We start from the raw sequence: 26928 nt of genomic DNA, 5'->3' as shown, positions 1-26928 counted from the left end.
ATTTGACATTTACGACACTTAAATGTCAGCTTACCATGTCCAACCAACTAAAACCAATCGAAAATATACAAGCGGGAACACGGTGTGAAACGGCTTTAACATTTTCACGATTAGGGCGGGCTGAAAACTACCATTCGGTTTCCGAAGCTCGGGGGTGCGAGTCGCGCGCGTTCGCTCCAAAACTTATCGAACTTTCCCGCGCTTTTAGTGACGGAACGATTTTTTTTAATTTTTCATGTTCTAAGGTAATTGTCACATTGAATCTGTGGTTATCGAAATATTTAAGGGTATATTTCGCAAAGCATGATAAAGATTTGGATGTAAGTGTGAATGCAATATAAATAACTAATTTGAATTTTTAACGATGCCTTGTTAACGTTAATTAATGGTGCGAATACGAAATTCAAACGAGATGTGGATTTCAATATAAATTAGTTCGATCATAAATAAGTATTTTAAATGTTAGTCAAGTGATAATTTGTTAAATTGTTTCGTTGCCCAAATTTTGGCCAATAAAATAATTATAGATTATTTATGAATTACAATCATGTAAAAATGTCAATTAACTAGTAATAAATGGCGTGTTCAAACATATGTATTTTATGTTACACATACTTAAAAATATTGATAACGTAATTTTAATTATTATTGGGAGGTATATAATTATGCTTAAATTGGTTACAATTTATAGTACACAAAAAAACCTGATAATAAAGTAACTGTATAAACTACGTAAATATAATTGTAATGAAATAGGTATATTAAAGTAAAGTACCTACAGCAGTTGTTGTATGTTAATGTGTAATTTTTGACAACGTATTTTTCTGTTTTATGTAACTTCCATATAATTGACGATGGGCCATTTTCTTCTTAGCTCCATGTTTATTTCATAACTTTATAATTTGCAATGTTCAAATGAGAAGTTATCAACAGCCATGATTTTGTAATACCTATTCCAATTCATAATTTTACAATTTAGTGAGTTTGTAATCGCTAAAATTTATTATGAACATAACACAAATAAAAATACATGTTAAATGACGAAAGTAAAATCAATTCAAACCAAAATGGTATGAGAGCAAAATATTCGTAGTTACTTAATACGAAATACAAAAAATAAAAAAGTAGAATCTATATCTTCTCATTTAGCTCTCCCACTCAGTTCACTTTACATCATATAATTTGCATTTTTACAAGATACTCAATAAAACGGTGAAAATTAGAAATTTAACTTGCTATTGGTCGCTCTTTCATTAATATCTGTTGAAGTTAATTGCCACTATGCTTCCTCTCCTCGACAGCGGTGACATTTACTGTTGTAAATGGTGAAATTGGAAAAAGACCTGAATTTGTAAAATACCCGTAATGAGACAATATTTCTTTTCAACTGTAAGATAAAATTGAGACTCTAGTCACGTGTCAAGCGTTGAATAATTTTTCTACAAACGTCACTTTTTTTGTTACAGATGTGGTACATCACTAAGTGGCCTAAATCAAATCCGAGCTGATATTTTTGTATAGATGCTGGCTGAAGATAGAATCGTAAGAAGAAGAAACAAAAAAGATTTTTGAAAAAGGAATCACAACAATTTGTTGCGGCAGTCGCGAAGGCGGCGCCGCTGAGAGCGGTTGTGGATCACTGGTGCTGCTGGAAGCAGTTAGTGTTGGCGGGCTTTGCCATCGTGAGCGCACAACGCAGCCCACTCGGCTGGGCCATGGGCAGCTCGCAACGACTAGCCGCTGTTGCGGCCGTATCGCACGCTAAGCATTATTACAATCACACGCAGCCGAATGTCATTCAAACCGAATCGACTCACTATAACATCAACATATTCTTTGTAAGGTTTGTATTTTCATCCGATATTAAAATCAATCTTCCGAAACAATGCTTAAAACATACTCGTTATACACCCCGTTTTAAAACAGAAACACGCAATACCTATCAAAGTAACTAAGCTCTTTAAAATTGCGACCGTAATACGGACGGTATGGTTAGTAAACACTTGTTTAATACGAAGAAGATACGATCGGATGCAGGGTAAATCTCGGACTACTATAAAACGACTGGTCAAACTCAGCTACACAGTTTATTGGGTAATGAATTTTTCAGTGCGGTAATAATTCTCTTGGACTTTTACGTTTGGATTACGATTTATATTTCCCGATTCTTGGATTGATATCTTGTAATCCCAATAAAATGGTATCACCAATATACACTTTACAATGTAATAAAAACATATGGAATGAAATTACACATACCTACATAAATAGAAGATTGAAACGTACTTTTGATATCCAATCACGATTATCGGACGGTTTCAGAATAACGAATGACAGAAATTGCAAGTCATCTTCAGTAAAACAAGTCACAGTTGTAATCCATACTAATATTATAAATGCGAAAGTAACTCTGTCTGTCTGTCTGTTACTCAATCACGCCTTAACTACTGAACCAATTTGCATGAAATTTGGTATAGAGATATTTTGATACCCGAGAAAGGACATAAGAACATAGGATAGGTTTTATCCCGGAAATCCCACGGGAACGGGAACTATGCGGGTTTTTCTTTGACTGCGCGGGCGATGCCGCGGGTGGAAAGCTAGTTTCTTATACGGTTTTTATACGGGCAATAAATTTTAAAATTACTTTGTTATTTAAGATACATTTTGTGGTACTAAATAATATCCAATGAACAATCTCAATTAAGTAATAGTACTGTCTGTTCACTTGTCCAACTAAAGTCAAGTATCAAGACCAAATATTTGCTAGCAGTTCAGATTTCTCAAGCGATTTGGGAACTACGACCATTTACGTCAGTAATTTGACACGCAAAGTTATTAACACCAGTTAAATGATAACCATGAACTTTGTACGTTAGTTATAAATAGAAAGGAATATTTTATTACATAAGTATATGTTCCGAGTAAAAGTTGTTCCAAAGATAGTTATAACGTTGTTTCTTCCGAAATAATAATAGTAAATGATATTAATACACTTTAATAAAATTATCGAAAACTTTACAAATCACGCCTTTCGATACTGAATTGAATTGATACACACTAAATTGAAAGCAGTGAAAATTTCTTCCGTTTAAAAAAGAAAACATCAATCGTTGAACTCAATCCTTTTAAATCCATTCAGCCATTATTTCACGACATTCCGAGTATTAACTTAGAAAAACTTAAATATTTTTTTCATTAAAGCGAATCCATAGCTCGCAGATTCCCATCCATCACCACAGATAGAAACTTAATCCATTACAATTAATAAACAAGCAGATGGAATACTGTACCAAATCATTTGTTCTTGTGAACATAATACTTATAGTTAGATTTTAATTTATTGCAATAAATAAATAGATAATGTAGACTGTAGAGCGATATATTAAATGACAATTTTGTTATTATAAAGACTATAAAATTATAAGAACTAATTGCACACCTTAGGCTTAGGACATGGAGATGATGAAGTATTGTATAAACGCAATCAAAAATAATTCCCGCTTTGCCTCTATAATTATAATGTCATAAGGTAAAAAATGAATTAAACTTATACGATAAAAAATTCCACAATATAATATTCAACTTCCATTTATTCAGATTAAATAATTTATTATAAATCTTTTGTTATTTAAATTGAAATTAAATTTTATGAAACAAGTTCCGACCTTTTATGTTTAAATCAGAATTTCAAAGGGCCACACATTTCAGCCACGTTAATAGACTATCAAGTCATATTTTCCTGAATCCCTGTGGATAATCGTTCATCGTCAGTTTAAGCCCGATAAGCTAGTGCCTGTAGGGTTGCCACCCATTATTTTTATAAATATATCCATTTTTAATTTAATTAAAACGAAAAATATGAGATTAAAAATAAAATGTAAGATATAATAATTTTTCATACAAATGCACATTTGATGATTTGATTAAGTATAAATAAAAATTTAATACTTATAGACTTATAGACTTAGTTATTGGAGTAAAGTTCGCTAATAAATTAACAGTAAATGTACTAATTTCATTTTGATCGTACAATATAGCTTCAAATCACTTTATGGGAATCCGATTTCGTACTAAACGATTCACAAATTGCATCATTATTATATATGTCTGTGTATAATTATATTTCCAATTTGTATTAAACTCGTGTGAAATATAGATTAAAAAATCTAACATACATATAATGAGTAACTACATAGCACGAATAAATTATGCATTGGCACTTCAAATTTCGGTTTAAAAACCTTTGATGCCAAGTCACATTAGCGCCCAAAATAACACGACCTGCCATCTTTAGGTCACAAAACATGAAAGGACACCCCTCCAAGTGAGATATCGGCGGACTGAATTACACGATCATTTTCTTCGAGCCCCTCTTGAATCTTAACTTGACGGGAACGCATGATAAGGGAACCCGTTATATTTTTGTCACGTGCGGTGATAGCAGCTATGACTTATAGCTTATTTGAAGCTTATACTACATTTAAGGCTTTGCCAGATAGAACGCGTAGCGTGTCAGACTGCTAACAGACGCTGCGCTTTGACAACGAATTGTGTTGTACTACGCTATTAGGTACATATTTCCATCAATACGAGCGACAACGCGAACGCTCTGACGCGCGCTCAGTACTCGTTCTATCTGACAATATCAACAACGTGTAGTACAATCTCGGAGTCACAGCGAGACATCAGGTAAGCACTCTGACGCGCAATATTAGGCCTTTATAACTGATCAAGTCATAATTATTCTTTTAATTAGACGATCACTGATGTCTATGACACATCAAAAAAATTTTGCATAGTATTGGACTAGATATAAAAAAAAAAAACACTGAAATAGATATGAAAAAGAATTCAACATTTTTATGTATTTATAAACATACTTCTAATTGCTGCAGTTCCAGTTAAGTAAAGGGGAAAGTCAAGTACCTATTTTGCTCCTAGTTCAATATTCTGGTACATTTCTCCGCATTTATGGCCACAAAAAGCTTGTGCTCTTGTTGTTTCATAATGCAATCACTTGAGTTTTATTTTTACGACAAATTATTATTTTATGACGGCCCGACCGAATTACGTTTCGCGAAGCATTCATACATTTTCTAAAGGTGTTCATAATGGAGCTTACCTGTGTTATAAATAGGTTTATACAAGTTTCTAAAACTCTCTACAAAATACATACTCACAAAAATTAACGTTACGTTTCTTTTAACAGTAAGTTAAAATGTAACCATGTGATGAAGCTAACGATTTTTCTCTCCATACCCCGTGCAATACGCTTCTAAATAATTTTTGGCAATCAATTCTTATTCCAATCATTACAAATTAAACAATACTTGCGTCACATCGACTTTAACATCATTGACCGCCTCCTTGGTACAGTGGTTTACGCGTGAGCGTAGCACCGAGGGGGTCCTGGGTTCGATTCCCGGTGGAGACGAAGAAAAAAAAATGTCTCGGTCTGGTAGGACACAGAGGGCTGATCACTTACTTGTCCCTAAAGAAAATCGATCAGTGAAACAGATGTATAATGCATCTGCCCCTTACCCCAATAGGGGACATGGGACTTCACTTGCGTCACATCAATCCATGTGTCTTACAATTTCCTTTACATAGCAATAAACCAATACATTCTCAGATAGTATCTTCCAAAACAATTTGGGGTTGAAACAAACCAGCTGTCGTAACTGACCTTCGTCACTAAATCGTATTCATGTCTTGAATACATTCGCTTTTCCCTCAGAGGTCGCGAATTAACGAGGGCGTGCTAATTTCAATTATCTTCCTGTATTTGGGTCAGAGGTTTGTGTTACCGAATTAATACTGTATTTATTGTGTAATGTATTAATAATATTATTGTGATGGATTATGAAATTCGGTGCGAATTGCGAGAATCAAATTACGATATTCATTATAAAAGCTTTATTTGTTTTTAGTATAATGTTTTTAGTTATATAATTGAATGGTTATGATAAAATTTAATTCCTTTTCCTATTACAAAGAAATAAACGTCTAATCACGCTGATACAGTTTTATTGGTTCGTCTGTCGTGTCATAGCAAAGCGTGTAGCTACGCATTATGCAATTATAGGATAGTAAATATTATTTCTAATAAATATCAGCAGTTGAAAACTTTTCTTTCATAATATGGAAAACTTTTTTAAAGAAGTTCAGCAAAACATTAAATAAAATTAATAAATATAACTTCAGGGACACAGATTTAAGAAACTTTTTCATATTCGCAAATTCATAACTTGCTCATTTTTATTTTTTTTAATGACAGTTTGTATACCTACCATGTTTGTGAAAATGAAGAATAAGGAATCATACTTCATAGAATATTATTGCTAATAAGGTATGCTATAGAAATGCAAATACCATCTAGCAACATTTTGTGGTAAACTCGAGATAATGTATCACATATGCCCAAGAAAAAACGAGATTTCTATACACAGACAATCCAGATTCTACACAAATAACTACACATCCATTAGGTACCTACTCATATTTTATAATTATTTCAACCTAATCGATAAACGCCAAACTTGCCATACATGAATACTAAAAGCTTATACTGTAGAGATATGTTTTATACTGTTCTCTTTAAAAAGCTGATGAAACCGGATAAATGCAGGCGTTAACTAGATAAAATTTCAATTTTCAGTATGAATAACCTTATATTCAGCCTTAACTCAACCGTTATTGGAACTTTCAAAGAATTTAAGCGTCGATATTATGTTACGTTGGCATTGTTTTTCAATCTTCACTTTATGTTTACAGTTTAATAAACAAATTAATATTAAGTAGTTTCATAAATAATACGTGTTCAAATACTTATGTGACTTTTTATGTACAAAAAAGGTTTTTCTTAGTGCAGAAAGTTTCACGAATAACAACCAACAGAATACGTAGTGTTCCGCCACGCCACTACATTGTAGTACATAAATTGATAAAAAATACGCAGTATTAGAATTACTTGGCCTTTTAAATTCGACTCCAACCTGAAGTATCGCGACGGGAGAGTTCCCTTACATCCGTTCATTCTAAAGAATCTTTTTCGCTAATTGAAACTTTTGAAAGCACAGATAACATAAGACTGTAGGGATGTGCTGAATCGATATATGTGACAGTTTACAGCTCGTCGCGACACTAGATGCAGTCCAATTAGCAGCCTGTCTACCGTTCCTCCAGTTTCAATGTTTACTCCTGCATTCGTATTAACATTTAAAATTCGAACAGCTGTTTATGGCCAATATTGCCATCTATAAATATTGCGATTTTTTTTATTCTACTTACTCGTTTTAATATTTAAACTTTTATTTTTTTTTGCTTTATCTGTAATTTAGGCGGGAGATTAGAATGTGCTATTTAGGTTTTTATTTTTTTTTCTTTTTATTCGTACTATCTGAAACAAACACAACGTTTCTGCCTTTTCTTGACCAATAGAAGCATATTTTCCATTCAAATAACGATATTATTATATTGTATTAACAGTGCGACGCTATGCGGTGTGTTGGTAGCCGTGTGCGCGGCGTGCTGCCGCCGCCCCGCGTCCTCCGACAAGCCGGAGGAGATTTCCGAGTGCCGCGGCGTATATACTGTTAGCGCTGATTCTAGACTTACTCCGGTAAGTACTTATATGTTAGTTATGTTTCAAATATATGTTTAATAATAACACTTTTAGCCGTCACAAAATTTGAAAAAGAAAACGTTCATAGAAAAAATTTAACAAATTTTGTTTCCACGTAATTAATTTCACCTGTCTCACTTATAAAACTGAAATATAATTTAAAGATCATAAAGGAATTCATGAATTGAACTCCTGTAATTTTACGAGTCAAAAGTAGCCGTACGCGTCATAGAAATATCGATTGAACCCAAAGCTAAATTATTAATAAACCAATTTCAATAATTGCTTTAAAACGGCATGTAGTAGAAACCACATGTCTTGTACATGGTTGATCGATATTCGTTCATAAGTTACTGATAGTTGTGACTTCACTTGAAAGCCACTTTACTAGTTAAGCCTTGGATATACTTCATCAGCGTTATTCAAAGTTAATGTTCTATACTAACCATGGATAAAAAGTACGTTTAAATTCAGGATTTACAAAGTTTTAGGGCTACGCTTATATATGAACAGAATTATTACTTTTTACATATGCGAAACGACAAACGTTTCCGTATATAAAATAGGTTTACGACTTAATTATCGAATACAAACAAAAATAATTATAAAAATTGGTATAGGTGTTTCGAAGAAGTTTGATTGATTATTTTACAATATAAACAGAGAGAGAGACTACTTACTTATAATTTCCTTGTATTTCATTTTAATTTCATCAATAATTCGCAGTCTGTACTCTGTTATTTAAAACAATAGTTTACAAATAGCGAAGCGAAGTACGTAATAGCGTTCTTAAAACGTATCCACATCGTACCATATCGTTCGTCCGCGTTAAAATGTAGAAGCCCTTCTGGCTAACATTGAGAAACACCTTACAAAAAAAAACCATATCGTTACTGTAATGCTACTATAGACAATTATTAATTACATATTCTGTAAAGAAACTAAATAAAAAATACATGGAGTCGGTATTTATTACGAAGGCTTTGTTGTGTTGAGTGTCAAAGGTGCTAGAGTGTATAAACTGTACACTTGTGTTTTGGCCCACGATTATTATGAGAAAACGCTTTAGCTTTAAATACAATGAAGAATAATTCTTGAACACGTTAAATTGTTGTGCCTTTTGGTTGTTTTGAATGAATATAATTCTATTGTTTGTACTTTGTCAGTATATATTTGGATTTTGAAGACGGTTTACAAATCGAATCGTTGCATATAGTCAAGGGGATGTGAATACGATTTTTTTTCTAAGCACTATTCAAAAGAAGGTATTATACATACATAAGAATATATGCAAGTACATAATACCACAATATTTACCATGCTACCATACAAATCGGATAATTTTACGAAAGTTTTTTGAAGTTACTTGCAACGTTGTGAAAAGATTTACAACGTTGCAATCATGTCACACATAACGTATTTAAAGAATGCATTCAGGAATACTGCGAAAATGTTCAATTTATTTAACTTTTATTCTTATTCTAATAACGTTAAAAATAGCTAAGTTAAACTGTAAAAATAATCAGCGAATTAATATACCAGTCGACTTGTTGAAAATAAAAGATTCTCGGTTTGTTCATAGTGTTCGAGGCAATATATGTATATTCAATGTTTAGCCATTCACTCAATTAACTTGAGTTGTCAACTAGCGTCGAGTTCTCTTAAAATGCAGCGAATGCCCTAAAATTTGCCATTTGACCGATTTTAAGAGCCTTCAATTGTAAGTGGTGCTTGCGTGCTTTCAAGTTTCAATTTAAAAATACAATTTAACTATTTTTAAGTAGTCCTTTAGGTATCTGTGGACTGGAGTTCAATGAACCCTGACTGCCAACATCCCCTTGTTCTCATTTATATTTTCTTTTTGAAAATACAATAAATTAAATTAAATTTGTGCAATGTGCATACTATAAATTGTACGAATGACATTTTTAATTTAATACCTAAATAATGTATACCAACAAAAACGAATACTCAGGTTTTTGAGGATTTTTTAAGCTATTTATTATTTAAATGTAAACGTTAAGTTTCAATTGCCTATTTTTATGAGCTTTTGGCAGTAAGCAGTTGGTACAATTAACAAGTGATAACTGCGTTTAAAACAACCGACTTCAAACTTGCACTTGCAAAAATGCCCATAAAATAAAAAGTACTGGGCCTATCCGAATAAAATTTTTATGGGACCAATTATTCGTCCACCATCCCGCATCGAACAAAAAAAAAGAATGACGTAAATCGGTTCAGAAACCTCGGAGTAATCGGTGTACATGTTACAGTCAAAACCCTGAACCAGTCAATAACGTTATTGACCGGTAAAATCAGTTAATAAGGATATTGACTAAGGGCGTCGGTTAATATCCTTATTAACTGATTTTATCTGATTAAACCAGTTAATAACGTTATTGACTAAGGGCATCGGTCAATATCCTTATTAACTGATTTTAAGTCGAGACATCTAGTCAATATAGGTTTTAACCGACGTGCCCAGTCAAAACTCATAAAAAGTTAAGGACGTTAGTGAAATTATACTAGAAAATCATTTAAAAAGGTTCATAAAACTTTTAAAACTTTTTTATATTTAAGAGTTTTATGTTTTATTAATTAATTCGGGGTATTGTTTGTAAACTGTAACCGCGCGAGAATACGTGCCCCAAAATATTTTTGAAGATGGCAATTGTGTTTTAATAACAACTAGGTTTCCGCCCGCAGCTTCGCCCGCGTAGTTAAAGAAAAACCGCATAGTTCCCGTTCCCGTGGGATTTCCGGGATTGCGTTAGTTTCCTATTTGACGGAGTGACCTGCAGGTGTACTTCGAAGACTGCTACTGGATCTAATAGACGAGTAGAGCTAGGAATGCCGAGTTTGGACTCGTTTTGTTAGTTATGTCGAGACCTTACCTCCGGACTTGATGGAGTGACCTGCAGGTGTACTTCGAAGACTGCTACTGGAACTATTATACGAGTAGAGCTAGGTGTGCCGAGTTTGGGCTCGTTTTGTTAGTTATGTTGAGACCTTACCTCCGGACTTGATGGAGTGACCTGCAGGTGTACTTCGAAGACTGCTACTGGAACTAATAGACGAGTAGAGCTAGGTGTGCCGAGTTTGGGCTTGTTTTGTTAGTTACGTTGAGACCTTACCTTCTGACTTGATGGAGTGACCTGCAGGTGTACTTCGAAGACTGCTACTGGAACTAATAGACGAGTAGAGCTATGTGTGCCGAGTTTGGGCACGTTTTGTTAGTTATGTTGAGACCTTACCTCCGGACTTGATGGAGTGACCTGCAGGTGTACTTCGAAGACTGCTACTGGAACTAATAGACGAGTAGAGCTAGGTGTGCCGAGTTTGGGCTCGTTTTGTTAGTTATGTCGAGACCTTACCTCCGGACTTGATGGAATGACCTGCAGGTGTACTTCGAAGACTGCTACTGGAACTAATAGACGAGTAGAGCTAGGTGTGCCGAGTTTGGGCTTGTTTTGTTAGTTACGTTGAGACCTTACCTTCTGACTTGATGGAGTGACCTGCAGGTGTACTTCGAAGACTGCTACTGGAACTAATAGACGAGTAGAGCTATGTGTGCCGAGTTTGGGCACGTTTTGTTAGTTATGTTGAGACCTTACCTCCGGACTTGATGGAGTGACCAGCAGGTACTAACAAAACGTACTAGCTCTACTTGTATAATAGTTCCAGTAGCAGTCTTCGAAGTACACCTGCAGGTCACTCCATCAAGTCCAAAGGTAAGGTCTCAACGTAACTAACAAAACGAACCCAAACTCGGCACACCTAGCTCTACTCGTCTATTAGTTCCAGTAGCAGTCTTCGAAGTAAACCTGCAGGTCACTCCGTCAAGTCCGGAGGTAAGGTCTCAACGTAACTAACAAAACGAGCCCAAACTCGGCACACCTTGCTCTACTCGTCTATTAGTTCCAGTAGCAGTCTTCGAAATACACCTGCAGGTCACTTCATCAAGTCAGGAGGTAAGGTCTCAACGTAACTAACAAAACAAGCCCAAACTAAGCACACCTAGCTCTACTCGTCTATTAGTTCCAGTAGCAGTCTTCGAAGTACACCTGCAGGTCACTCCATCAAGTCCGGAGGTAAGGTCTCAACATAACTAACAAAACGAGCCCAAACTCGGCACACCTAGCTCTACTCGTATAATAGTTCCAGTACCAGTCTCCGAAGTACACCTGCAGGTCATTCCATCAATTCCGGAGGTAAGGTCTCAACGTTACTAACAAAACGAGCCCAAACTCGGCACACATAGCTCTACTCGTATAATAGTTCCAGTAGCAGTCTTCGAAGTACCCCTGCAGATCATTCCATCAAGTCCGGAGGTAAGGTCTCGACATAACTAACAAAACGAGTCCAAACTCGGCATTCCTAGCTCTACTCGTCTATTAGATCCAGTAGCAGTCTTCGAAGTACACCTGCAGGTCACTCCGTCAAATCAGAAACTAACGCAATCCCGGAAATCCCACGGGAACGGGAACTATGCGGTTTTTCTTTGACTGCGCGGGTGAAGCTGCGGGCGGAAACCTAGTTGTTATTAAAACACAATTGCCATCTTCAAAAATATTTTGGGGCACGTATTCTCGCGCGGTTGCAGTTTACAAACAATACCCCGAATTAATTAATAAAACATAAAACTCTTCAATATAAAAAAGTTTAAAAAGTTTTATGAACCTTTTTAAATGATTTTCTAATTTTTTCACTAACGTCCTTAACTTTTTATGAGTTTTGACTGGGCACGTCGGTTGAAACCTATATTGACTAGATGTCTCGACTTAAAATCAGTTAATAAGGATATTGACCGATGCCCTTAGTCAATAACGTTATTAACTGGTTTAATCAGATAAAATCAGTTAATAAGGATATTAACCGACGCCCTTAGTCAATATCCTTATTAACTGATTTTACCGGTCAATAACGTTATTGACTGGTTCAGGGTTTTGACTGTAACATACATACATAAAAAAAAACCGGCCGAATTGATAACCTCCTCCTTTTTTTGAAGTCGATTAAAAAAACCTCATTGGAACAAATATGTAGTCGTATAAATTAACTATACAACATATTACCAAACACACACCTCGACAAAGAAGTTATTATAATTGTCATCTAAAGTTAAATGCAGTGAACTAATAAAACATGCAATACAATTAGAACGCATTCACTCGCAAATGAGACTTCACTTCCAAATAGCAGTATAATCTCAGTATGAAAACATGAATTTATTATAATAGAAAGCAATTTCCAAACAACGCTAATGCATGTAAATACTAAACACCGCAAAGCGCATCATCACACCACTTTATACATTTGATCTAACTCAGTTCACTATTCCGATTGTTTCCGTTTTGATTGAGTTTGCGTAATTAATTAGAAACGTCATTACACTTCGCTAATCACAAATTTGCCACTGTTTTAGCTTCGGAATGGCTAATTAAAAGCAAATTTGGATAGGCTGAAACTTTTTACGCTATTAGCAATTCTATTTTATTCCATTTAGTGGGCGATTTTGAAACATTTTTGTGATATTCAAACGGCATTCGTTATGCGGTTTAAGGGACAATTAGTATCAACTATTTTTAATAACTGACCGACTTTCTGGTAGTGTTTGGCGTCATTAAAAGTAATCAATGATAATCTTAGCTTTTATTATTATTTAAAGTAAAAATTTTTCAGCATTCTTGTAACTACGTACAAACATACGGCATAAAGTTTAACTACTGACATCATTTAATTAAACCAATTTCTTCGTCACTCTTCATCTACCCTTCAACCAGTACACAATTCGATATTCTTCCACTTAATTGTGTTTCCCCGCGACTATTTACGGAATAGCGTCAGCGCTGTAACGCGGTTACCGCGGCTTTCGTCTCGGGATTGTTCCGCCGCACCGTGTCAATGGGCTCCGGTTATAGAACATTTGTAGCTGTAGTACGTAATGACAAATACGTTATTACGACTAATAAGGCGTATTAGAAAGTAAGGGATCATGCATAATGTACATGATGATAAAATGGATTGTTCCGCCACAGGATGTGGTAGATGTATTAGAAAGTGAGGGAACATGTACATAGACCTTGATTGTATGGTAGTTGCATGAGAAAGTAAGGACAACATATAGAAAATTGCACGAGAACAATCAAATATAAATCATATTTGACGTGCTGGTGAAAGGTACATTGCTCCGATGATATTTGTATCTAATTTGGTTAGTAAAGTTCTTACTAGGTACGTAATACGTATTGCCATTGAGTACATAATAATATGTCAGTTCAATTTAAATTTAACAAAAAGTAATGCATTAAAATATTGGATCTTTATAAAGCTCTTTCAGGAAAACATTCATGAAAGCATTTGTTCAGATCAGTCTATGTTTAATTTTTTTTACAATTCGATCTATCATACTAGTTCTGTGACTCATTTTTGATTATCCTTTATTTACCTCTTTACCTACCTATTTATTTAATCGACCTAATAGAAAAATAATGTTCAGCAAACCGGAAAATTGGCTTTATGATATAAATGTAAGTGTGTATTACAGTGAGCGGATACAGCACGATTGATAGAGCAATTACTGCAGTTATGTACTAATGAGGATGGTTACACCTTAGTAACTCCTGTTACTATTGAGATTTATCTGCCATTTTAACTAACATAGTAACGTTTTAATTTATTATATGAATTCATTTTTTGGAAAATGATTTTAATTCGCTAATTATTTTTGCACAATTTGCTTTCTAATTTAACTGTAATACAATCCATATTAAAACGATGGTCGATTCAAAAACTCAAGACTCAGTGACAACTTATTCTGTCTATTTGATATTTTCACTTATTGTACCTATAAAATACTAAAAATGAACACACGATTAATTACTTAAACATTATATAAACCTTCCCACTTACACTTATATTTTATAGTTATGTACTAAAATTTCATACCGTAAAATGTATATGAATCATTCTACGCACCTCTCTCAACTAACCCCTCTAAAGGTATATCTACGTGTAATAATAAAACACTTCCCATAGAGGTTTTTACGAGGTAATTCATGAGTGTTATAGTCAGGCAAGTGGCAGATAGTAGGACAAACTGACTGGCTTATTACGGATCTATGGCACACCTGTCAGAAGTTATCTTATAATGTAGGGTTTTATTTAGGTAACTATATTTACAACTGTTGTTTTATTCCTTTATTTGGAATTGGGATATATTGTAAATTAAATTCAGAAGGAGGCTTTGTAACATCTATTCCTTTTGTACCTTCGAAATAATTTGAATTTTGGATCTTATGTAGAATATGTACATAGGACATCACATTAAACAAGATAATTGGCATAATTATTTCAAACTATCTATCTATCTAGGTTCCCTTAACAATATTTGGCATCTAGTTCATCCCCATACATCACCCTTGAAAGTTCTAGTCAGTCTAGATGTTCTAAATGTCTTATTAATACTAATTAAATCAATACAAGTTCTCAGAGACATTGTGTAGGAGTGAAGAATAGGTAATTAATGGACAATAAGCCCAAATAAACTTTGTTACAGATACTAATAAGTTCTTTAATTGAGCAACCCAATTAAGGATACTTTATAATAAATCATTATTCTACGCTCAGTAAGATTTATAATTATAACACAAAAATAATGCCGTGACAACGCGAAACGGATTTAATTTTTATATGTATAGATTTCAAACTGATATCTGTCGTTATATCCTATCCGAATACAAAAGCCTTAAAACCATAGGGTCTAACAATAGGTCTAAGTCTATCATTATAAACGAATGAAATTACATCTACCTATATAATATGTACCTATATATACAAGAACACCTGTATCCGTTTATAATTTGCGTTTAAAAATTACCAATAGGTACTCTTTACCGTTTACCGCCAGCCTTATGAAGGAAATTGTCTCCGCGAACTGTGACGAGCGCGGCAAGATAAAATTTCCCGCGTATCTACCTACTTTGATTTTTCCATTTGGTGAATAAATTTAGTTGTTATTTGAAATTTGCTTTAATGTGGCGAATGTACTCATGTTAGATATAAGCGGAATGTTTAATGGCTTAAATATATTACAATATCTAAATAAAATATGAAGAATAGGACGGTTTGATTTCAATTTTATAATAGCGTTAGGTAGATTTCGATATAAGATTGGTTTATAACCCCGAAAGGCGTATATAACATATTATACCCTTATCTATATTAAGAATACATCGCAAAATACTATAGGTAATTTATTATGGAGATAACATTTGGAGATCATCTTACGTTACAAACCTACAATACTCACCAAATTTCTATAAAATATTATAAGTCCATAAACATAATTTATTACCATAAAATAAATACAAACATTAATTTACGTAGAAGACGAATGTCCATTATTCAGATCGAATTAAACAATGGCGTTGCATTTATTCTTCGTGGTAAATGTTAAAAGTATGTAAATTCAATGAATCCTTTGTACGCGAATTAATCCTTTTATCCGCTTAAGGAGCACTAGACACAATTTTCGAGGCTTGCTGAGAATCTAATGAGAAGCCTTAAGTTCTTTGTTATATACCACTAGGTTTGCCCCACGGTTTTACCCGCAGTGCTCCGCTCTTGTTGGTCATAGCGCGTGATGAATTATGATATATTAGCCTAGCCTTCCTCGATAAACGGGGTATCTCACACAGAAATAATTTCCCTGAGATTAATAGTGCGTTCAAACAAACAAACAAACTTTTAGCTTTATAATATTAGTAAGTAGATATTATTTTTTTATCAAATATGTGATTGATTGAAGATATAAAAATGTTAAACAAAATATTTTTCTTACATAATTTTTCGTAAAGCACTTGATAAATGATATCAGTATAATGAAATATGTCGCGATATGATAGGAGATATCAAAGTATTAAAATTGTTCAGATTTTAATCTAGAAATAATAAATTACGTAAAAGTATACATAGTATAATGTAAATTATTATTTTATATTTCAACTTCAATTACGTAAGAACTTAGGTATAATTTAAATAAACAAACTTTAATATGACTTATTTAAAGACGACCTTATTTTTCCTTAAATATTGATGCGGCACTCTAAGTAATCATTATTAATAATCTATCAGATGTCCCACAAAAGCTACTAACAATATTACTTAAAGTCCAAATTAACGACACATCAACAATACTGATTGTAATATAAATAAATGGACAGACTCACAGAATACCGTTAATGAATGGAGCTGTGAAATTTTAAATGTCAACGTGATAATATCGAGCATTTTGTATTAAAGGGAACACCACGTGGGCGGATTGCAAACCAGACGAACGAACTCAGACCTTCAGCTATATTTTAGCACGTGTAAATCCGACATTTTTAAGTGCCCTATCTCTTGAACTTTAAACTTATTGCCTATCGCCATGTGACTTTGAGAGCTTCACACACAGATTCCTATCTATAATGCAATTTATTTAGATTTAACACGTTCAAGATTCGATAACGTGTTGAAAGGTCGAGCGGAAATTTATTTACAAGTAGGGATTGTATTAAACGTTCATAAAAGTTTTATAAGATTTAATTGATTTGTATATTGCGCGATAATAATTATAATATAATATGATTACTTTATATATTTGATTGTTCTATAATCAAGTTAATGTAATCATTTTGTATTGTATTGTATTAGCCTGTCGTGTCCCACTGCTGGGCAAAGGCCTCTCCAAGGCGCTTCCTAATGAAAACCAGTCATTTTTAAATTGGTCAAGTTCATCTCGCCATCTCTTCAATGTAATCATTAATGTACCTAATAGATACACGAAATTATATCCTAGTAAAAATTATATCAGAAAAATATGCGCGAGTAAGCTGAAAGCAAATACAAAAGGTCAACCCCGATAGCATCACTTGCAGGGCTTTTCATAGACCGATTGTTTCCACGTGTTCGATTTCACGTTTTACTTACTAAAATTGATTCTTTTGTTTATGTGAAATTCAATACACATAGTTCGCTTTATTTTCGAAACACAATGAAAGTATTCACTCGCTTGCCAGTTAATAAAGCTTTCCGAAGTAATACTTTTGAAAAAGTGGGACGCAAGCGGGAATATAAGCTTCGGAGGCTTTAAAAATGATAATTATTCAATGTGGGATACACTAGCTGAATAAACGCTATTAAGTAACCATCTTTTGTTGATAGAAATTGAAAGATTCAGGCATTTGTAATTAATATTTTTTTACTTGAAGCATCATAACCATAGACAAATATTATATACGTTTTGATACAGTACGGTTTATTGAATATACTGGCTTTGTATAATTAACACGTAATGATATGACAGTACTAAAGTGAAAAACCTGGAAAAACCCAAGATAGATAGTATTTTTAAACATCAAAGTCGGCATTTTGTATTGAACTTACATTGCTGTAAGCTCAACACAAAATGCTAATTCCGGCAACCGCAACTCCAATGACACTAGACGGAAGGACGACTCAAAATTCTAGAACCTTCGAGAGAGGGATAGAAATTCCGGACGCAAGTTTAGACGAACAATGTTCCCGTTCGAGAGCTCGTGAGATGCAGCCTGCATTCACGGTACATTACCCTGTCCTACACTAACGACACGTGCGCTCTGTTAAATGATCTGGGAATTTACGTCTTGTTTGAGAGGATTAATGGGAATTAAATATTCAAAGATGGATGAGATAATTCGGCGAGTAGACGCAAAGTCATGGCCACGTAATGTACGTCTATAAAGCACTAACATTCTAAGTTGTTACTTCTTAATTAAAATCTTTAAAATTAGTAATTAAATATTACGGCCGAGTTCTGCAAGGTTAAAACATTACTAATTAAAATTTCCTTGAGTCGTAATTTTGTTATGTTTCAGATGCGCATTTAATTTATATTTTTACTTAAAAAGCTCGCCTGTAAAGATTTTTCTTGTTTAATTGCGATACGAAATACTAGGGGTATAGAAGTGTGAAGAGCCATGGTTGAATGTCAGCGGAATTAACGATGTTGGTCGAAATAAAAACCGCGATCAGGGTAATTGGTTTCGCTCTGACGGATACGCTTTACATGCTCGAATAAGGAAGTAAGGGTAAGTTCCGATAGCCAGAGCAGTTTAGGTAGATATTATCGAGCTCTATCCGATTTACAATATTGAAACATACGCAGTACCTACTAGTAAATGATTGTTGAATAGTTTATGTGTACTTTAAAATTAAGGTCAACCGGTTTTTACAATGTAATGTAAATTACACTAGTCGTGTTTTTACTTTTGTATCAGTCCGTTCATCACATCAGCCTATTCCCGCCCACTGCTGGACGTAGGCCTCTCCCAGATCGCGCCACTTTCCTCTTTCTTCGGCATACCGCATCCACCCAATGCCGGCCACCTTCTTTAAGTCGTCCGTCCAACGCGTCGCAGGGCGTCCTACACTACGCTTGCCTGTACGTGGTCTCCATTCAAGCACATGCCGACTCCATCGGCCGTCTGTTCTCCTACACACATGGCCAGCCCACCGCCACTTCAACGTGCTTATTTTTTTCGGGCTATGTCGGTTACTTTGGTTCTTTATCGGATAACCTCGTTACGAATTTTATCCGACAAAGAAACTGTCAGTCCGTTCAAATCCTAATAACTATTATAACTCGTGAAATAACAATATTTTTGCTCTCATTAATACAGGAACGAGAAACCTTATGAATACACTTAAACAAATATTTGCATGGCAACGCCAGATTAGTTGCCTAAATGAATTGATCAGTGCCGTTAAAAATAGTCAATCAATTAATTTGGACAGCGAAGTGTAATCAAGTCGCGTAGGGGCCAGAATGTTTGCGATGACGCACTCCGATAGTTCCCCTCGCTTTAAACCCTCCTAATCGACGGCTAATCACGTTTAATGCTCTTTTCCTGGTAAACATGGCTGTCTGTGCTTCACGCTCTGCCTTTGTTTTAAATAATTTAGTATGCGATTATAAAATCATAACAGATTGGTTCACTGAGTTGCTGATGATATTTTGTTTTGCATGATATCAGTAGGTACCTAATGAAACTGTTATTAGGTTACAAAATGTGCTATTTATCTTTTGAGGGTAGATACATAGCCGTTGAAATAAGGAAGTATTTTATTCTGTTTTTGTTTTAATGAACCTGTTCAGACAAAAATGTGAATAAAAAAGATGAGACAGCAAAATTTAACATAACTGCATAGTATCGAGCATTTTGCAACAAAAGCAAAAATTGAAACTAAATTTTATAATTACAGCGGAAAAAAATTCAATGTTTCATAGTTTTTTCATATACGATAATACCCATTAAACTAAGATATTTTTATGATAGCTTAGTTATTTGATTCGCCAATAAAATCAATTTAGTGATTTCCTAGATTGGATAAATGACATAGAATAACAAAAATAAATAGCGAAATAGCTCGATAGCTGTTTCTTTCGCAGAGTTCAATTCTATTACCTTTCCGTAGCTCTATTTTCGGCCAAGCCATTTTTCCCAATTTCGATTTGGGGCTTTAAATAGAAAAACTTCTTACTATTTTCAGTATAAGAATAACAATCGAGTTTCTTGCCGATTTAGGAAGTAGCGACCTTCTGAATCGGTGGTAGTTCTAAAATATTTTTAATAAATAATTGTAAAAGTTAACGTAAATAAAAAAAAATGAGTTTGAGTTTTGAGTAGGCATAGTTACCAAATAGAGGTTCGAACGTCGTTTAGGTATGTAACGATAAAACTAAGCAGTTCTGTTTTAGTGAAGTACCACAATTATCCAGAGAATATAATTCTCTGTATTAAAACTGAAATCGTAGATAAGTCAACAATCAAACTAATTACAAGAATTTTGCTGAATTCACCGTACCGTTAGAAAGTCGTGTTGCAAACATCATGTTTTCCTGCAATGCATACTAATAATAATTTGTAATAACTCTAAGTTTAAAGTTTAACCATTGCTAACTAGAGTGTTTCGACACATTTTCGTTGCAATTACAAACTTTGTGACGTTTTGACAATCATTCTTCGTTCGAAGTTTACACTTTAACTAATGTAAGGTATTTTTAACCGACTTCAAAAAAAAGGAGGAGGTTATCAATTCGGCCGGTATATATATATATTTTTTTTTTTTATGTATGTACACCGATTACTCCGAGGTTTCTGAACCGATTTACGTGATTCTTTTTTTGTTCAATGCGGGATGGTGTCGAATTGGTCCCATAAAAATTTTATTCGGATAGGCCCAGTAGTTTTTATTTTATGAGCATTTTTGTATGTAGGTATTTGTAAATTTTGCAAGTGCAAGTTTGAAGTCGGTTGTTTTTAACGCAGTTATCACTTGTAATTTGTAGCGTTATTAACAACGTGGTAACTTAAAGATAACATAAATCATTTTCATCTGACTTTGACACTAAAATCATAATTGTATTTGAAAAGCAAACCCGTTGAAAAAACTAGCAGTTGGTTTTTGTACCAAAATAAAATTTGCGTTGTAGTAATTGCTTGAAATAACAGCCATTGATTGTGCACATACGTGTGTTTCATATAAAGATTCGATTGTAAAAATATATCGGTCGGACAATTTTTTTTCTTTTTAATATCGAAGAGTGTCAATGGAAAAAAATACAAAAAGCACTGCATGAATTGATATCCAGTTCGCAATCTTATATTGAATATTTTTCTTTAGATTAAAAATACTTGATGATTAAAAATACTTCAGCTTCGTGATGTTTTTAATAGTCAACAATATTTTGTTTTTATGAAGGATATGATTTGATGAACAAGTGCATCAGATTTTGATACGAAATAATACATCGTCAATGATTTAATATAATGCCATAATAAGGCTTAAAAATACAGTCCTTTAGCATGTAGCACCATAAATCTATACTTTCTTAAGTTATTTAGAATCCTTTGAGATCGAGATCATTATCAACAGAAATTATTTGCGTTGCATTTAACTGCATAGAGCTTAAATGAAAGTACATATTATATATTTCATTAGCATCCATTCTCAGCATTAAGATACTAAACTTGAAGCTAAAGGGATTAGCAGTGTCCAAGTCAGGCAGGTTGGCTTAAGCGTCAGATTGTTTAAGTTAACAGCTAAATTACTCCAGTAAACTTGTTTGAAGCTTTGCTATCTTCGTCCTGTAGTGTACATTTTTAATGAAGGGTAATGCACGGCTTTGATTATTGGAGTGAAAGCCTTCGTTCTGAAATCCTATGCTGATTACGTTGCGACATTTTACCGGGAAATGGTTAACGGGCAGCACCTTTTGCCGTTTTTATAGAAGCTTTGATACTCTATATGCTTATTTTGCTATGAGGACATTATGTGAAAGTTTTTTCTTTGAAAAACATTACCTTAGATTGACTGGTCGATTTTTTTATTTTAAACTATGGTAGCATGTAATTTATAACTCCTATATGCTAATTAAACTTGGTTGTTTATTGTTGCATCTATGAGATGGTCTGAATTCCCTTATCTAAACATTAATCAAGTCCTCAAAAATGTACATATAACCAAAAATATACACATTAAATACCTAAGCAATCCGACAAATACGAACATTATCTACATATCAACATTGCTCATTACAATTTCATAAGCGGCTGAACGAATTCCCCGGTTAACAAAAATAATTTGCACTCCCGCCCCGGGGAGCCTTGATAAAAATCGCATTACACGTAATTGCTTTAGCGAGATTAGCGAACCGATCCTGAATCTACACGCTTTCAATTTATCTATAATATTTGAAAACCTTTTTCAAGCTACGTACCTACTACCTACCTACACGATTATATCCAAAAATAACTCAGCGTGAAATTGAATAAATGGCTTGTACGATTTTGTTTTACGAAAATTCTATTCACGCAAATTCATACACTGAATATGCAACAGTATTATATTTAATTAAAGTATTAAGTTAAATGTTTCTTTTAAATCTACAATACTGAGTAGTAGCGACCTTTCCTTATAATATAAACTGCGGTTGTTTTAAAATTAAAATATACAGCTGCAATCTCCATTTCTTAGTTATATATAATGCAGTATAATAAAGTTTTTGAATTAAGAAATATTAATTAATTCAATATACGTGATGTGAAAGACGTAAAAAAGATCAGCACAAAATCTTTACTATTGCATTTTTGTACTGTAGGTACAGCGTTATTTGCCGGCTATTTTGCTTTTCTTTATTAAATTTAACCAATCTACTTATCTATACTTCACTACATAGTATAAAACAAAGTCGCTTTCTCTGTCCCTATGTCCCTTTGTATGCTTAAATCTTTAAAACTACGCAACGGATTTTAATGCGGTTTTTTTAATAGACAGAGTGATTCAAGAGGAAGGTTTTAGTATATAATTTTTAGGTTTTAGACAAAGCGGGCGAAGCCGCGGGCGGTAAGCTAGTTATTTATATATCTTAGGCAATAATTTGTGATTTGAATACTCAGTAGGTAAGCTTACTTAATTTACTGAAAGCTGAGAAATAATTTCAAGACGAGAAAAAAATTCTATCACGAGGCGGGATTCGAACACGCGTCTTTTTGTCAAACCCGGACAACTTAGGTACTTAAGTCTTTTCTAAAATTTACTTAAACTACAGAAATATGTAGTGATGCGTTTCTTACGCTCAACTGTCTTGGAAAGTTGCAATGCCACTCGCTTTGTGGTCAAGTGCATATCGACGTCGATCCCATTTCCTTTCACCTTACATATTTACATCGAATATATAGATTATACATAGTAACTTAACATATATGTGTCTAAGAGAAATGAGGCTTCGTTTATTCATCAGGCTATATCGTTTTGTTTCATATGTATAAGTATGCATAATTAGTTTTTGCTTACAAGATTTTTTTTGCATATATACAAGTCGTCAATCGTATGCAACGGTCTTTAATATATTTAATAATCATAATTATTTAGACAAGATAAGTAACTATTTCTTTGATCCTTATTAATATCCCTTTGATATGCCAACAAGTACCCTTTACACTCACTCCTACGCCCATCAGTAAGAGCATCCCAGTTAATTTAAACGAATCATCAATTACGTGTCATTTAACTTTGAATTATCTCGAGCGATTATCTCGTTACTGATATATGAACGGTGTAGTTTATTCAAAGGAAGTTTAAACGTAATTGCAAAAGTTTACGTGTACAAAGGCTTAATACTTTTATTGTGATAAATATGAATGTAACTGATAAATCTATAAATATAAAAGAAAGTCGTGTTCGTTAGGTATTTATAACGCAAGAACGGCTGAACCGATTGTACTTAATGATTTTTGATCCGTTCTGGGTTAAGAATAGTAACTGATACAAAGAAACAAAATTAGAACTACCCAGACGGAGCCATTGCGTACAGACTAGTAGTATACATGTACATATGCAAAATTTGACAATAGAACAGTTATACTTGACATTATTTTTATACAGCAAAACAAAATAATATCTCATTGTGTGGTGATACAATGGTGATTGTTATATTTCGTAATGCTCTTACAATTGTTTATTTCTCAACTTTCTCAGCGCTTTCCACACTCGCTTGCTTGTAAAGTTTATATCAGTGAATTTTATCAAAGGTTATAGAAAAATCGATAAGATGCTTCAGTGTCAGTAGAGGTTTGAAAAATCGATACAGTAGCTTCGCTTTCAGTAGATTCAACATTTCTATTAGTGTGTATTATATTATATACAACATGGCAATGTTTGTTTGTTATATATAAACACACGTGGCCTTGACCTAGTACACGCAGAACCGATTTCGACGAATTTTGGTATTATTTGCTTAGACATAGCTTATAGCTATAATTATTACCATTAGTCCGAGATATATAGGTATAAAAATATTTTGTTTCTAATTATTACAATACTGGCTAGTATATCCTCTTAATCATTTATTCGGCAGGTTTATTAACTTATTGCAACAAAGAAGAACACAAAATAAAAAATTCAGTACATTATTTAATCAATCTATATGAACTAGATCATACAAGTATGTAAAAAAATTACATGTTTGTACATTTTAGTTTGTTTGGTTAAAATTAAACCATATCCCCATAACCTGAAGGTTGAAACTTCAACTCACCATGACAGACTCGACTAACAGTAGCAGCAGTGGCAGTGTGCAAGTGCGTTTGTTAATTTGAGCATCTGAAAGTAAAATAAATAAATATTTAACATAATATATTGTTATTGTTTAAATTTACCTCTGCTTATCTGGAAACAAAAAAAAAAATATACAGATACTAGATTTCCGCCCGCGTTAAGAAAAACTAGCATAGTTCCCGTTGGATTTCCGGGATAAAACCTATCCTATGTGTTAATCCAAGTTACCCTCTATATGTGTGCTAAATTTCATTGTAAACGGTTCAGTAGTATTTGCGTGAAAGAGTAACAAATACACACATCCTCTCAAACTTTCGCATTTATAATATTATACATAATAGGATTTAATACAACATTGTGTTATTATAAAAATTAAAAACTAATTGTATACACAGAAAATTTCCTTCTGTAAAATGTAGCTGTCTGTCTGTGTTTAAACAAAGCGGACAAAGCCGCGGGCGGAAAGCTAGTAGAAGATAAAATATTCTTTAATAATACAGAAATTTATCGTTACTCATCTTTCCAAGAGCGCTCATTTAGAATCGTCTAATTCAATTTAATATGAGAAGCGATGCTCATTATTTTTAGTGAAGGTATTGTATAAATTGTTGTTTTAGATAATATTACGAGGGTTGTTTTATCAATCCGTAGTTCATTTCAGGCGGGTATGATATTTAAGCTATTAAAACATTGGAACAACCCGAACTCGAGGATATAGAACATAATATAAATATAAAGTTTTAAAATATACACATACCTCTATTAGATTATTTGTATTATTCGAAAATTTTATAAATTTTTATCATATAATTAATGTTATATTTTGCATTATATTTACAGAGAAAACACACACTCAAGATATAGTATAAGATAAGCACACACTTTTGACTTTAAAACGGCTGGATCGTTCTTCATGAATTATGATTAATTAGTGAGTAGAATTACTACTATATGAATAAAAAATGACGTCATACTTTGCTGAATCCGTTAGTTTCTGATAAAAAGAATTATGAGCACTTCGAGGCAAAAATCAGCTTATCATAATAATGTAATTGTAGATGTTGATATCAAAACATGTGAGAGCTAAAAAGCGGCAAGAAGGTTTAATCATTGAGCTAGTCAAATAATACGAGAAACACATATTTTGCTTTTTATTATGGTCTCATTATTTTGAATACCAAAGTCTCGTGCTATGTATGAAATTGTCACTAGATATTTTAATATTTCTATCTTCTATCTTTCTAATTAAATTGTCTTTATTAGGGCCATCAAGAGGAGTTGGCGGGTCCTCCACCGGCTTATGACATAGTTGTGGCGGATTCTTCACAAAAAGACTCCATTACATTACAGGTGAGTTCCATATATTATTTACTGTATATCTGCTACCATCTAATAATATGTATAAGGAAAAAGAAAAGAAAAGATGTGTTTCATATATTTTTGAATGTAACGAATAAACACAAAAACAACAGGAAAATTTCAAAAAGTATTTTTTAACTTTGTAATTTGTCGTTTTACTTGAGCATACAATACTTAATAGTAGCTACTAATAATTCAGATTAACTATATTAACGTTACTCTTTTATCTGTTATAATTATGTCAACGAAATTGTGTCCGGTAAATTATTTAATATATGTACAGTTTATTTTCAAATACTACAAAGTACACTATTTAGAAAATTCTGTTTCTTTTGAATAAAGATAAATTGTTTGTATTCAAACCCTTTGTTATAAACAAGAGACCCACATTTGTCCGTAGTCATAATCCATGACATTTCAAACCAAGGCGAGCACGGCTTCGCTAATTAAAGACAATTAACCTTTGTCCATATAAAACAACATTACGTGGAGTTAAATTATTAATTACAGGAGGTAATGACAGACGGGTGCCGCTGTCACAAGGCGAGGGGGGATAGCGGCTTGCCGTCGTATGAAGCGGCCGTTCTACTGAAAGATACTAAGTTATAATAAGTCGCTGCATTGTGTTATAAATTTATATTGTTTATTAATATTATGTATTTTTAGTAAATATACAGGGTTACTTGTAAAACACCAGCAACCTCGCAGGACAGGGTAGCTAACATCATAAGTAACAGCATTTGTTCTACAACTTTTGGCATAACGCAATAAATTATTTTAAAATGATTTTTTAAGCTTTT

The 26928-nt window shown here is 33.4% G+C and overlaps 2 protein-coding genes across 3 annotated transcripts in view; one reads left to right on the top strand and one right to left on the bottom strand.

The window, feature by feature from the left end:
- LOC123699124 (probable beta-hexosaminidase fdl) overlaps positions 1 to 26928 on the bottom strand; it is a 73869-nt gene that overhangs the window by 14213 nt on the left and 32728 nt on the right. The window contains exon 3 of one of the 2 annotated variants that reach the window (XM_045645999.1): positions 24750 to 24814. The exons of the other annotated variant lie outside the window; for it this stretch is intronic. The gene's annotated coding sequence lies outside the window, so the exon portion shown is untranslated. The remainder of the gene's footprint in view (positions 1 to 24749; positions 24815 to 26928) is intronic. 2 annotated transcript variants of the gene reach the window in all.
- On the top strand, positions 1282 to 26748 carry LOC123699279. The gene is made up of 5 exons (XM_045646204.1): positions 1282 to 1318; positions 1603 to 1843; positions 7492 to 7624; positions 26033 to 26119; positions 26639 to 26748. Exons 1-5 carry the CDS (start codon positions 1282 to 1284, stop codon positions 26735 to 26737), a joined length of 597 nt encoding a protein of 198 aa, XP_045502160.1. The 3' UTR covers positions 26738 to 26748.

The sequence above is a fragment of the Colias croceus genome, chromosome 17 (genome assembly GCF_905220415.1).
Source record: "Colias croceus chromosome 17, ilColCroc2.1".
NCBI lineage: Eukaryota > Metazoa > Arthropoda > Insecta > Lepidoptera > Pieridae > Colias > Colias croceus.
Note: the sequence above shows the minus strand (reverse complement) of the source record. Positions and strands in the feature narration are given on the sequence as shown.